General features: G+C 37.7%; 1 protein-coding gene across 1 annotated transcript in view; it reads right to left on the minus strand.

Moving 5' to 3' along the window:
- LOC126236161 (general transcription and DNA repair factor IIH helicase subunit XPD) overlaps positions 1-5,699 on the minus strand; it is a 37,827-nt gene extending 32,128 nt beyond the window's left edge. The window contains exons 1-4 of the mRNA XM_049945247.1: positions 5,544-5,699; positions 5,239-5,338; positions 4,884-5,138; positions 4,576-4,809 (exon numbers count right to left, since the gene is read on the minus strand). Of these exons, the coding sequence (XP_049801204.1) occupies positions 4,576-4,809; positions 4,884-5,138; positions 5,239-5,338; positions 5,544-5,548 (594 nt within the window). The 5' untranslated portion in view covers positions 5,549-5,699. The remainder of the gene's footprint in view (positions 1-4,575; positions 4,810-4,883; positions 5,139-5,238; positions 5,339-5,543) is intronic.
- Between the last annotated feature and the right edge of the window lie 8,149 nt (positions 5,700-13,848).

Consider the following 13,848-nt stretch of genomic DNA (forward strand, 5'->3'; position numbering starts at 1 on the left):
GTGGGATGAGGTATTTCCCACTGAAAGAATTTAAATTTGCCCTTCCAAGAAGAATTCTATCACACTAATCTGCATTTTCAACCTTGGCTACGGAGGCAGGTATAAATCAAGATACGAATTTACCACAAAATTCTACAGTGAGCAGTAATTATAAAGAAGAATCTAAGGGCAAATATTTTATGACTAAAATAGAATCTGTTAGTGGTTTATCTCTACTATATAATAAAATTTATGTATTTATTGCTAGCATAAAGAGAGGAATGAAACATTTGACAAGGCTGACAATAAGACCTGCTCAAGAAAATTGTGCACTTATAATGGAGATTTATATCTTCTATAGCGATAAAAAATGTGTTGTTAGCTCTGCAATCAAGAGATGGGCTATTAGAAAGGGTATAAATACCTCCAGCTGGATTGAATGGTTTTCATGTTTCACAAACTGTTATAGTAAGGAGATATCCTAATACATTAATGGTTCAACGCTACAGAAAGGGGAAAAATACTGAAAGCCTACAAATAAAAGACACTATGAATTGAATTATTAATGAGGAGCAAGATATTATATAAGAAGAATAACGGAATGATGCAGGTATGTAATGCTATAAATATCTGGGTGGAATGAAATGAGCGAAGATAACCATCTACTGTACACTTCGCCAGGAATGTAACTCTGTGTGTGCGTGTTAAAGTGTGTCTGTGTGCTCTGAATAGTAAGGAAGGTTCGTAGCTGAGCTACTATGTCCAGTTCTCGTACATGTTCCTATTCAGCACTGAAACACAATGTGAATGCAGATGAAGCTCAACTTCATCTGCCAGGGAGGGAGGGAGGGAGGGAGGGAGGGAGGGAGGGAGGGAGGGAGGAGAGGGGGAGGATAAGGGGAGGGGGGGAGGATGAGGGGAGGGGGGGAGGATGATGGGAGGGGGGAGGATGAGGGGAGGGGGGGAGAGATTAATTTGTGTTTGGCACTTTTGTCCAAGAACATTTCTCATAAACTGTACTTTTGCGAACATTATTCCACACTGTAATGCGACAGAATCTACGTTTTATTGAAGTAAATCAGCTGCAAAATTATAAAGAATGTAGCAACCAGTCACGGAAACATAATTTATTTATCTTGTTGCAAATCAATTTCGACCGATATCAGTCATCATTGGAGCATTTTTCTAACCGATACATGCCATAAGTAGAAGTACTGCCCTTGGCAGATTTCTATGATGATAGAAATCGGCCAAGGACAGTACTTCTACTTGTGGCATGTGATGCTACACAGTATAGAGTTTAGTAGGGTGTTGAGTCTTTGTACTTGCCTTCCATTCAGCTATACACATGCTCCACTGCATTATAGATAAGACCTGAAGCCTAGTATTTGGTAGCGTTTGTCACTCTCCTCACTGTACGACATCTCTGCCAGACATTGTTCATTGTGCATATGTTAACAGATATGATAAACTTTTGATGTTTGACATTCAGAGTCTTGCAGTGCTCGTACAATTTAGTCTACTGGGGCACTAGCTGTGTAGATGTACATATATTCTATACTAGTATCGACCAAATCAACAGCGTAACTGTTGACATTCAGAGTCTTGCAGTGCTTGTACAATTTAGTGTACTGGGGCACTAGCTGTGTAGATGTACATATATTCTATACTAGTATCGACCAAATCAACAGCGTAACTGTTTGGTGAGTTTTTCCTTCCCTTCAGCTATTATGTAGGCTAATCTGAATTTGTGATTTCTAAAAATAAAATAATAAAACTTTTATCATCACTTTTCACAATTCTAAGTGTGCTTAAGCAGCACTGTTTTGTATTTTACCCTGTGTATCCCAATATCTAGCATTTGACAAAGAAAATTATGGGCTCAGCTACAGGCAGAAGTACAGGTGTATTTCACTTTACGCTCGTGTGCATTGTTCAGTTACAGTGCAAGTAGGAAAGAGATCTTGTACAACATATTCTTAGAAAGGTCTGATAGTGTACTGTTAAGGCCTTTAAATTTATTGAAAATGAGATGTGGAAATGAGTGACAGAACCAGTTGAGAAAATGATAGAACATGCATGTAAGATATTAAAGTTAATCAAACAATGGAAAATCCATGATGGAATGTAACAGTGTGGTTTCAGTTGCCTGAGACTGCAGTCGCATGTGTGAGTTGCGATTGAATGAGTGTGTGTGTGTGTGCACGCATATGTGTGTCTATTGTTAACAAAGGTCACTGGCTGAAAGCTTTAAGTGCGCAAATCTTTTTGTTGTTCCTATCTGCAACTCAGATATTAAAGATAAGTTGACACGAGGAAAAGAACATCGTTAGAGCACTTCCTTCAACAAAGAAGAAACACCACCCTACAATATGTATTCCATTGAAAAGAGTCATAAAATTCTCAGGCAACAGTTATTTTTGTTATTATTATTATTATTATTATTTTCCAAAGCTCGCTGCACAAAATTAGACCACAAGGTTAGCGAAGTACCAGATATAAAAAGTGACTGTAAAACACAATAGTAGCAAAGTAGCTATACTACACTAAATTTTAAAAAGTTAAACTGCAAATGATTTTGAATGTTGGGCTCCATAAGGGTCCCTTTCTGTGCAGCGACCGTGGAATATAAAATTATAAAGAATGTAGCAACCAGTCGTGGAAACATAATTTATTTATCTTTTTGCAAATTGATTTCGACTGATATCACTTATCATCGGTGCATTTTTCTAACCGATGCATGCCATAAGTAGAAGTACTGTCCTTGGCAGATTTCTATCACGACAGAAATCTGCCAAGGACAGTACTTCTACTTATGGCACGTAGTCAGGGTTACAGAGAAGTTCTGTGTCAAGGGCTTTGTTTTACAACTAAATGAACTAATTATTCTGGTTGCACTTCTCTTTCTTTTGAATGACAAGAGTTACAGTACCTAATGGAGGCAGTCTCTCCTGGCAAATGAGGAACAATCCTTAGAAGATGCTGTATCAATTCAACATGGGAGATAAAATCAAACAACGGAAAATCACAGACAGAATAACAATAAGGAATATGGTAGTGCTAGCCTACTTATCGCATAGAGGTGGCAGTGAGTGGTAGACATAAATTTAAAAGTAGATGAAACTCTCGCATTGTCCAGTACTTCAGTCTTCTTTTAAATCTGCTGTGTCTGCTGCTCAGTGCCTCTTCTATGAGGTGATTACAACATGGAAGATACAATGATACACTACACAAATGGTGGAAGTTGCCTTCAGCTGCATGCGGGTGTGGATAAGTGCACCCTAGTATAAACCACATTGTACAATGTTGCAAAATTAGATAATATCTAGGAGTGACAGCTGATTTCTTCACACTAGATCATTTTTACTTTTTTTATATACAGTTACTGTCTGCATATCTTTTGTATTACTGACTTACAAATTGTCCTTGGAAACAAAATATATGCAGATAGCAACACTCTAAATAAAAAATAACTACAAAAGCACTTTGCATTTCATTTTCACAAATTAATAATTTTACTTTGTTCAAACAGCTCAATGAATAAACCATTTATTGTGAATTTACATTTTTATACAGAAATCTACAATTCAGAATTGAACCTCTCCATATTAACCTGATAGAATACATGTTTCTCCTCTAGATGTGAGGACTCTCTTATAAAAATTTAGCATTTTATGTACTACACACTATGTATTCAGTGTTACCAAATCTCCCGACATGAGAAGCATGTTCATTTGCACAAATATGGTGGAAACTACACAGCATAATATTGCCTGACATTTAAAGATTATGTGCACTCAGACTCATGAAGGAATCTCTTACATTAGGACAAAAGGCCGAAGAGCACCTAACAGAACAAATGTACCTCAAGTAAAAGTTTCGTTGTGAACCCCTCTTGCATTTTTCATACTTTATATACAGCATAGGAACATAATATGCATCGAAATAACTGTAGGAGATGTGGCCATTATTTAATGGCCCTATCCTGAATTTCCTTTGCAGTTTTAATTTTTATGACGAAACTTGCATTAAATATGACAAAGTGCATTTACATATGGCACAGATGTAAACATTAAACTACGATACAGGTGATATTTGTGTTTCAAATTCAGCCTTCCTCAATCATCAATCAAATTATCACCTTTCAACCTAACCTAGACCACAGGCTCTGCTACAGATCTATCACCACAACCAAGAATTCAGAGGCAGTCCAATATCACTATTATGTAACACAGCTACTGACCCAACTATACTCATAAGTGGGGAGGGAGAAGTGGGACCATTTAAAAAGCACTAGTGGGTAGATATTTAGGATGAATACGTTTGTATGTAAGATGGTCTGACAATGAAGACAATGGAAAATAATATAATTTTTACAAATCACAGCCAGCACTTTTATAACAAGGATACAGTTTACCAGAATTACAACTTCAACAATTAGCTGTCCATCTACCACCCAAAATGTCAACATTTCATTCATTACTTCAAAATGATTGACATAGGTATATAGCAACAGACAGCTATTTTCAGACTTAGAAGAACTGGAGACACTTAGTGGATTATATGTGATTTATAACAGTAAAACCGGAAGCTTACCGCATATCGTGCAAGGAAATATGGGCACCAACCCATGTCTCGACCATAATCCTTCAAATCATCTATGCTATATATACCAGGTACCATTGGAGCTTCTTTGCCAAAAGTACTGAAGGCTTCATAGAAGTTGCACACAGGGACAGACTCATCATAGCTGTGACGGTCCCGTATGTACGATGCAGTCAAGCTGTGACATCGACCATCGACTATTTTGCCATCACGCTCTTTACTGACCTGTGAATAACAGTGAAGTTTAAGTTATTTATTCCAAAAAGGAAGGAGCATATATAAATCTGATAAATGAATACCTGGGGATGAATGCAAAGATTTTTGCGAGAACTCAGGACCAGCCCAAGTATCCTAGGTTTTTCTTCAGTCTGTTTCTCGATGTATGCAATTAACTTTTTAAGTTCCTCAATAACTTTCTCAATTTCAGGAACAGTACGAGAACAATATATTAATTTTGTTACATCCAATGGGTTGTTCGCCATGTAAGCCACAATTAAGGACAATAGTGATATTGTTTTACCAGTGCCTGACGGCATTTCCAGCAGGCAATGGCCCTGAAATAGGTAACAAGTAATCACAGCAACACTGTTCACACATTTTACATGATCACACGTAATTCATTTTCCTAAAAACTACGTAAGCACTACTGCATACCTTCGCATCCAGGCCCTTCTTAAGCTCCAACATGTATGCATACTGTTCCGGGTAAATGTAATCATAAGGGAAATAGACCGGTAAACCATCGACATCCAACCTATCAATATAAATACACAAAATAAGTAATTCCACTTTTTAACGTTCATGACAGGGCAAAACGACATAATGTACTGCTAAACTAAAAGGTGTATTAATGACACAATGATGAGTACGATGAAACAAAGTTTTTTGACGTTTACATGACGGGAGGGAATCTTATATTTAAAAAAAAAGATGAAGAAAATGTTCCGTACTATTCATACCTCATTATTTTAATGTGTCTTTTCCAATAATTTTTCGGAATGCCAAGACCAAAAAATTCCAAACATTCACATATTGTGCACAGCTATAACTTTGTGTATCAACACAATCACCCAACTCATGGACGCTCCCACCAACCTACACACAGCCAAACTGTTATTATTTCAGACGCATGTAAGTTGTATTGGCTGCACTGGAACAGCCAAAGTAACTCCAAAGCAGAAATTCCCAAACGAGAAGCAACAAAGGGCCTGCACACGTCCAATATTTATTCACGACACAGGTTTGTCAAACCTTCTACATATTGAAGCGACTTCACGCCAGCAATAATAAAGACAAAAATCGTTAATTGACAACGCGGTTTTACAAGGCTAGTATGTAGAACACCCCGTCCAAAAGAAAGTGTGTGCTGTAATTATGTTATCTATAGCTTGCAAGTAATAGAAGCCAGCGAAAAAGAGGAAATGGGTACGAGAATGATCAAAACAACAAACGAGCGACTGGTCACGAGTTAACTTACTAATAATAAGAACCATCCACCAGAAAGAGTCCATATTATTTTCCGATGAGTCCTGGACAGTACCGGTATAACACGTTACTAATGTTGAAAAGAGATAGAACAGAGAAGCAAAATACGTTAATGAGAGAGGCAATTGCGGTCAACGATAGATTCGGGGTAACTTTGAGATTCCTGGAGACATGTAGGTCATTCGAGTGCTCGAAGTGTAGTTCTATAATACCATCAAACACAAAGCAGAGCCACAGAGAATCCTCCATTACCCACCATAAAGTGGTACACACAGTGATTACCCTTGCGTAGGTCTATTAAAATTGTTGTACATTGAAAGATCACTTAAAAATTTGAATGGGAGGTATGATATGAACACAGGCGAATTGAACATAAACAGTGTACACTAACGCCCTGTGGCTGACACATCCAGCTCTGTCAACATTTGATTGGAGAATATTGTCAAACCATCACTACTTGAGCACACACATTCAGTATGTGTTGACATACTGAGAATATTTTGAAGGCCGTTAATACTACTTGTCAATATTTCTTGTATAGTCAGTACATCAATACACGCCCTCAGACAGTAAATATATTGACGAGTTGACAATATTACTGAACGTGTGAGCGCCTCTTATGATATAGACGCTGAAACAGGAATTGAAAAGATTTTATGTAGCAAGTTTAAATTTAAAATCTCTGATTTTATCTGAAGATTCATTAATTCTCACCGAATGCACGACACCTAACATACTACCACAGTCTAACATATACAGTGGCGATGCTCACTACTGTGAAAATTGTTACCATCTGACAGCTGATGCAACACTAGCGCTCCCAGTGGCGAGAAAGCAGCCGTAAAAGTACAGTTTGTTTTTAATCATTTTTATAGTTAATTAGTGAAATAGTTATTAAATATTTGCGTTCCAAGCATTATTAAATGAATGATCATGAAATACAAGTAAAAACAGCTGAACCTCCTAGATCAATGACATAAGCTACAACTTAATGATGAAGAAATACATTCGAATATATGTGTAACTGCAGCTTACTCTGCTGGAAACAAGAGAATATAAACATATTTTATGCATGAGAAGAATATATTTGCCACCCGGAGTGGCCACGCGGTTTGAGGCGCCATGTCATGGATTGTGCGGCCCCTCCTGCCAGAGGTTTGAGTCCTCCCTCAGGCCTGGGCGTGTGTCTTGTTCTTAGCACAAGTTAGTTTAAGTAGTGTGTAAGCCTAGGGACCGATTAATTCAGCAGTTTGGCCCCTTAGGGATTCACACACTTTTGAACATTTTTGAGAATATATTTCTTTTGTTGTCTGTTATTATGACAGGCACTTTCCCTGACATGTTATAACTTTTTGGGGAGCTTCATGTTTTGCACAGTTTTACACTTCATTCGACTTTCTAATATGTAAATATTTTGTAAATGTAATTACTTATGTTTTAAAAGTGAATGTGTTGAAGATTCTTACTGTTTGTGGCTCAGATGCAGCAACAATTGTGAAATTGGTTCCTTATATGCTGGGAAACAATTTTTTTGCTTTTATTCTTTTGTTATCAAGCCTATGTGGTTTGTTTCTTCAGCTATGATTGTGGTAGCTTGTCTGCTACGTCGAATAATGTAGGTATGGGTATTTAATTGCACACACGTTGCCTGTGTTCCACATTCACTAATTTCACTGAAGAAAACTTAACGTTTTTGAGTAGATATGTGACACCTTTCTGCAAAAGGTCAGGTTTTCTTTTGTTTACCAGCAATATTTTTGTTCTTGAAGCACTTGAGGTTCCGCCCTAAATATCCATGGGTTACAAGAAAATTGTAAATAAACTGTTCTGTAATGTAGCTTTTCACACCTCCTAGAGTCGTTAGGAAACCTAAAGAAAGGCAAATATGGGTTTATCTTCCGTTGTTGCTGCAATTTATAGCGCTACAGACGGTCCCGTTTGTAAGAACCATTCTGCAGACTAATATAAACAATTACGATTCGCTTTCACTTTCACGAGATCTTGCAGAAATCAACAATATAACTTCCTGGTCGCTTGGCACGCTAACAATTGCAGTGGATAACAAAAAAGGGACTGAATATCGTGACTGTTGTGTTAGACTGTGATACTACTCAAATAATCTATTTTCTGAACAGGGGAAATCAATACTACAACTTACTGTAAGTCAACCAAAATATGTATGCACGACAAAATGAAAATTGAGGCGTATTAAAACACTACTTTCAAAAATGTACAATAAGCATTAAAGAGTTTCGGATGTATTAAAGCAGCTCTTATTACTTAACTTATAGATAATCTGTTTTAAGGTGCTGTGATGTGACATGATATGATGACCAGTGTGAATCCCTCCATATGAAATCCAGTGTGGAATGTTTTTACACCCGTGATGTGATGAACAGAGTGAATTGTCCTTACACCTTAACAAGTGGTATTGCAACCTGGTGATGCCATGACAGCTGGTGAGAATTGGCCTTCAATCTTCATTTTATTATTTGCTTTGTTTTCATGACACTTTCTGAAAGCTCCATGTGGAGCTGGATTTTTTTTAAGAGTATTCTCCCACAAAAGAGGCCAAATATCTGAAACTGAAAGATGAATTTGTTTTACAACACACGGACAAAGAAAGAGGGCTATGCTGTGCATAAATGTGAGCATAAATAGATGAAACTTTTTCATTAAGAAAAACCTTTTTGACAGTGATAAAGTGAACTCTCCTGAATGATAAAAATACAGTTCTTTTTGTGTTTTCGGTAATTAAAAAGAAATCGAAACCATGTATTGAAGAAAGGGCTCTATGTATTGACTTCAAAATATTGTTCAGAGCGTTTTTTTGTTATTTATGTAGCAGCTTTGGATGTACACTTTTGCATCATCAGTTTTACACTCAAGTAACATTTCGCTTTCTGTCAAGGTATTGGTATCACATAGATTTGTGCCAATGGTTATGCTGGTGCTAACATCAGCAAATAGAAACATTTTGCTTTCAGTGGTGAGAGGTAAGTCATTTATACACTAAATATCAGAAGCAACAGAGATCCTAGTAGCTGTCTTGGCTAGATCCTGAGTTATTTGTTGAAATTGAATTCCTGCTGTTTCTTTTCGGTTTTGCAGATATTGTTTCATGGTATTAAGAGATGCACCCCTAATTCCTCTGATTCCATAGTGATCAATTTTCTGTATTAAAATTTCATGGCCAACTAGGTCGAAAGCTTTTGATAAGACACAGAATATGCCAAGAGGATTTTTGCCTTCATCTGACCCCTCTGTGATTACGTTTATACATTCAAAGGTCGCTGAAACTGTTGATTTTTCCTTCTGGATCCGAATTGTTTACCATTTATGATGTAATTTCTTTCAAAATGTGATATACATTAATCCACATTATTTAAAAAAAAGTCTGAGAAAATGGACTGCAATGTAACTAGTCTGTAGTTGCCAGAATACATTGGATCTCCATTTCTGCAGAGTGGTAAGAGACTGGTTATTTTCATTCTATCTGGATAACTACCTCCTGTCAGACATGAACTAACTAGGTGCCAAGCATTTTGGCCATTTCATTCGTTATTAACTTTAAAATTTTAATTTAAGGCCCACTTATGTCACTAGAGATTTTACTATCATGTTTTCCTTATCACTTTTACTACCCCTTGCTTGTTATATGTTACAAATAACATGAGTTAATGATTCAGTCTTGCTTATTTTTAAGCAGCTTGCAGAGGCTCACTTTTGTTATATTGTGTAATTCTATGGCATACGTTTGCAAAAATTTGTTGAAAGTGCTACTGCTATGCGATCTTCTACTACTCTGTTCTATACTTTGAGTTTTAGGCATTTGCTATTACTGTCTTATGATTTACTTGTTTCTTTGTTAATTATGGTTCTGTGCTCCTGACTGTTTGATAACCAAAGAGTTACAGTTCCCATAAAAATTTTTGCAGCTCGTTTTCCTACTGGAAGTCGTTCTGCAAGCTTTATAATATTAATCAAAATGGTGAGGTTTGTGTGCATCTTCGCTAATGCTAAAAAGATGTTTTTTTTTAGGATAGAAGTAAACTGTTCATCAACCATGGTATACGACCTTCTTTTTTCTTCACTCTCCTTGTTTTACTTGGCAGGCACTCTTCTATGGCTTTTAAGTAAATATCCAGTAGAATGATATGTATGTAGTGTCATAAAGGTAAAATTCTGGCCAATTTTCGTTTTCCAATGTCAGAGATGCTAATGTCTCTGTAAAAGAAAGCCGGCCGCAGTAGCTGAGCGGTTCTAGGCGCTTGAGTCCAGAACCACGTGGCTGCTATGGTCGCAGGTTCGAATCCTGCCTCGGGCATGGATGTGTGTGATGTTCTTAGGTTAGTTAGGTTTAAGTAGTTTCTAAGTCTAGGGGACTGATGACCTAAGATGTTAAGTCCCATAGTGCTTAGAGCCATTTTAACCATTTTTTTTTGTAAAAGAAACAGCGCTGAGAATCGACCTTTACATCACCATTTATAACTAAAGTCTGTGAGCAGTGTTCTGATAAAATCATTTCATTTATCAGGCATCTATACCAATTTCATTCAACATTTATAATTATATAATGAATGGCAGACTGGCTGGTCTTGCTCAGTATAGTAAAACTCTCAACAGTACTATGAAAACCGCATGTTCTAAGAAGAGTAACAAATTCTGTCTTCAGTCTTGTGTATGATGTTGTTGTTGTGGTCCACAGTCCAGAGACTGGTTTGATGCAGCTCTCCATGCTACTCTATCCTGTGCAAGCTTCTTCATCTCCCAGTACCTACTGCAACCTACATCCTTCTGAATCTGATTTGTGCATTCATCTCTTGGCCTCCTCTATGATTTTTACCCTCCGTGCTGCCCTCCATTACTAATTTGGTGATCCCTTTATGCCTCAGAATGTGTCTTACCAACCGATCCCTTTTTCTAGTCAAGTTGTACTACAAATTTCTCTTCTCCCCAATTCTATTCAATACCTCCTCATTAGTTGGTTCAAATGGTTCAAATGGCTCTGAGCACTATGGGACTTAACTTCTGAGGTCATCAGTCCCCTAGAACTTAGAACTACTTAAACCTAACTAACCTAAGGACACCACACACATCCATGCACAAGGCAGGATTCGAACCTGCGACCCTAGCGGTCGCGCGGTTCCAGACTGTAGCGCCTAGAACCACTCAGCCACTCCGGCCGGCTCCTCATTAGTTATGTGACCTATCCATCTAATCTGCAGCATCCTTCTGTAGCACCACATTACGAAAGCTTCTATTCTATTTTTGTCTAAACTATTTATCGTCCACATTTCACATCCATAAGTGGCTACAGTCCATACAAATACTTTCAGAAAAGACTTCCTGACACTTAAATCTTCTAGTCAAGTTGTGCCACAAACTTCTCTTCTCCCCAATCCTATTCAATACTTCCTCATTATTTATGTGATCTACCCATCTAATCTTCAGCCTTCTTCTGTAGCACCACATTTCAAAAGCTTTTATTCTCTTCTTGTCCAAACTATTTATCATCCATGTTTCACTTCCATACATGGCTACACTCCATACAAATACTTTCAGAAACGACTTCCTGACACTTAAATCTATACTCGATGTTAACAAATTTCTCTTCTTCAGAAACGCTTTCCTTGCCATTGCCAGTCTACATTTCTATCCTCTCTACTTCGACCATCATCAGTTATTTTGCTCCCCAAATATAAAAACTCATTTACTACTTTAAGTGTCTCATTTCCTAATCTAATTCCCGCAGCATCACCCGATTTAATTCGACTACATTCCATTATCCTCGTTTTGCTTTTGTTGATGTTCATCTTATATCCTCCTTTCAAGACACTGTCCATTCCGTTCAGCTGCTCTTCCAGGTCCTTTGCTGTCGCTCACAGAATTACAATGTCATCGACGAACCTCAAAGTTTTTATTTCCTCTCCATGGATTTTAATTCCTACTCCGAATTTTTCTTTTGTTTCCTTTACTGCTTGCTCAACATACAGATTGAATAACATTGGGGATAGGCTACAACCCTGTCTCACTCCCTTGCCAACTAGTGCTTCCCTTTCATTCCCCTCAACTCTTATAACTGCCACCTGCTTTCTGTACAAATTGTAAATAGCCTTTCGCTCCCTGTATTTTACCCCCGCCACCTTCAGAATTTGAAAGAGACTATTCCAGTCAACATTGTCAAAAGCTTTCTCTAAGTCTACAAATGCTAGAAACGTAGGTTTGCCTTTCCTTAATCTATTTTCTAAGATAAGTCATAGGGTCAGTATTGCCTCACGTGTTCCAACATTTTTATGGAATCCAAACCGATCTTCCCTGAGGTCGGCTTCTACCAGTTTATCCATTTGTCTGTAAAAAGCTGTGGCTTATTAAACTTATAGTTCGGTAATTTTCACATCTGTCAACACCTGCTTTCTTTGGGGTTGGAATTATTATATTCTTCTTGAAGTCTGATGGTATTTTGCCTGTCTCATGGATCTTGCTCACCAGATGGTAGAGTTTTGTCAGGGATGGCTCTCCCAAGGCTATCAGTAGTTCTAATGGAATATCGTCTACTCCCGGGGCCTTCTTTCGACTTAGGTCTTTCAGTGCTCTGTCTAACTCTTCACGCAGTACCATATCTCCCATTTCATCTGAATCTATATCCTCTTCCATTTTCATAATATTGTCCTCAAGAACATTGCCCTTGTATAGATACTCTAAATACTCCTTCCACCTTTCTGCTTTCCCTTCTTTGCTTGGAACTGGGTTTCCATCTGAGCTGTTGATATTCATGCAAGTGGTTCTCTTTTCTCCAAAGGTCTCTTTAATTTTCCTGTAGGCAGTATCTATCTTGCACCTAGTGATATGCGCCTCTACATCATTACATTTGTCCTCTAGCCATAATTGCTTAGCCATTTTGCACTTCCTGTCGATCTCAGTTTTGAGACGTTTGTTACCTTTTTGCCTGCTTCATTTACTGCGTTTTTGTATTTTCTCCTTTCATCAATTAAATGCAGTATCTCCTCTGTTACCCAAGGCTTTCTATTAGCCCTCGTCTTTTTACCTACTTGATGCTCTCCTGCCTTCACTATTTCATCTCTCAAAGCTACCTAATCTTCTTCTACTGTATTTCTTTCCCCCATTCTGGTCAATCGTTCCCTAATGCTCTCTCTGAAACTTTCTACACCCTCTGGTTCTGTCAGTTTATCCAGGTCCCATCTCCTTAAATTCCCACCTTTCTGCAGTTTCTTTAGTTTTAATCTACAGTTCATAACCAATAGATTGTGGTCAGAGTCCACATCTGCCCCTGGAAATGTCTTACAATTTAAAACCTGGTTCCTAAATCTCTGTCTTACCATTATATAATCTATCTGAAACTTGTCAGTATCTCCAGGTTTCTTCCATGTATACAACCTTCTTTTATGATTCTTGAACCAAGTGTAGCTATGATTAAGTTGTGCTCTGTGCAAAATTCTACCTGGCAGCTTCCTCTTTCATTTCTTAGCCCCATTCTGTATCCAACTACTACGTTTCCTTCTCTTCCTTTTCCTACTATCGAATTTCAGTAACCCATGAGTATTAAATTTTCGTCTCCCTTCACTATCTGAATAATTTCTTTTATCTCATCATACATTTCATCAATCTCTTCGTCATCTGTGGAGCTAGTCGGCATATAAACTTGTACTACTGTGGTAGGCATGGGCTTCGTATCTATCTTGGCCACAATAATGCGTTCATTATGCTGTTTGTAGTAGCTTACCCGCATTCCTATTTTCTTATTCATTATTAAACCTA

Source organism: Schistocerca nitens, chromosome 2 (assembly GCF_023898315.1).
Source record: "Schistocerca nitens isolate TAMUIC-IGC-003100 chromosome 2, iqSchNite1.1, whole genome shotgun sequence".
Classification (NCBI taxonomy): domain Eukaryota; kingdom Metazoa; phylum Arthropoda; class Insecta; order Orthoptera; family Acrididae; genus Schistocerca; species Schistocerca nitens.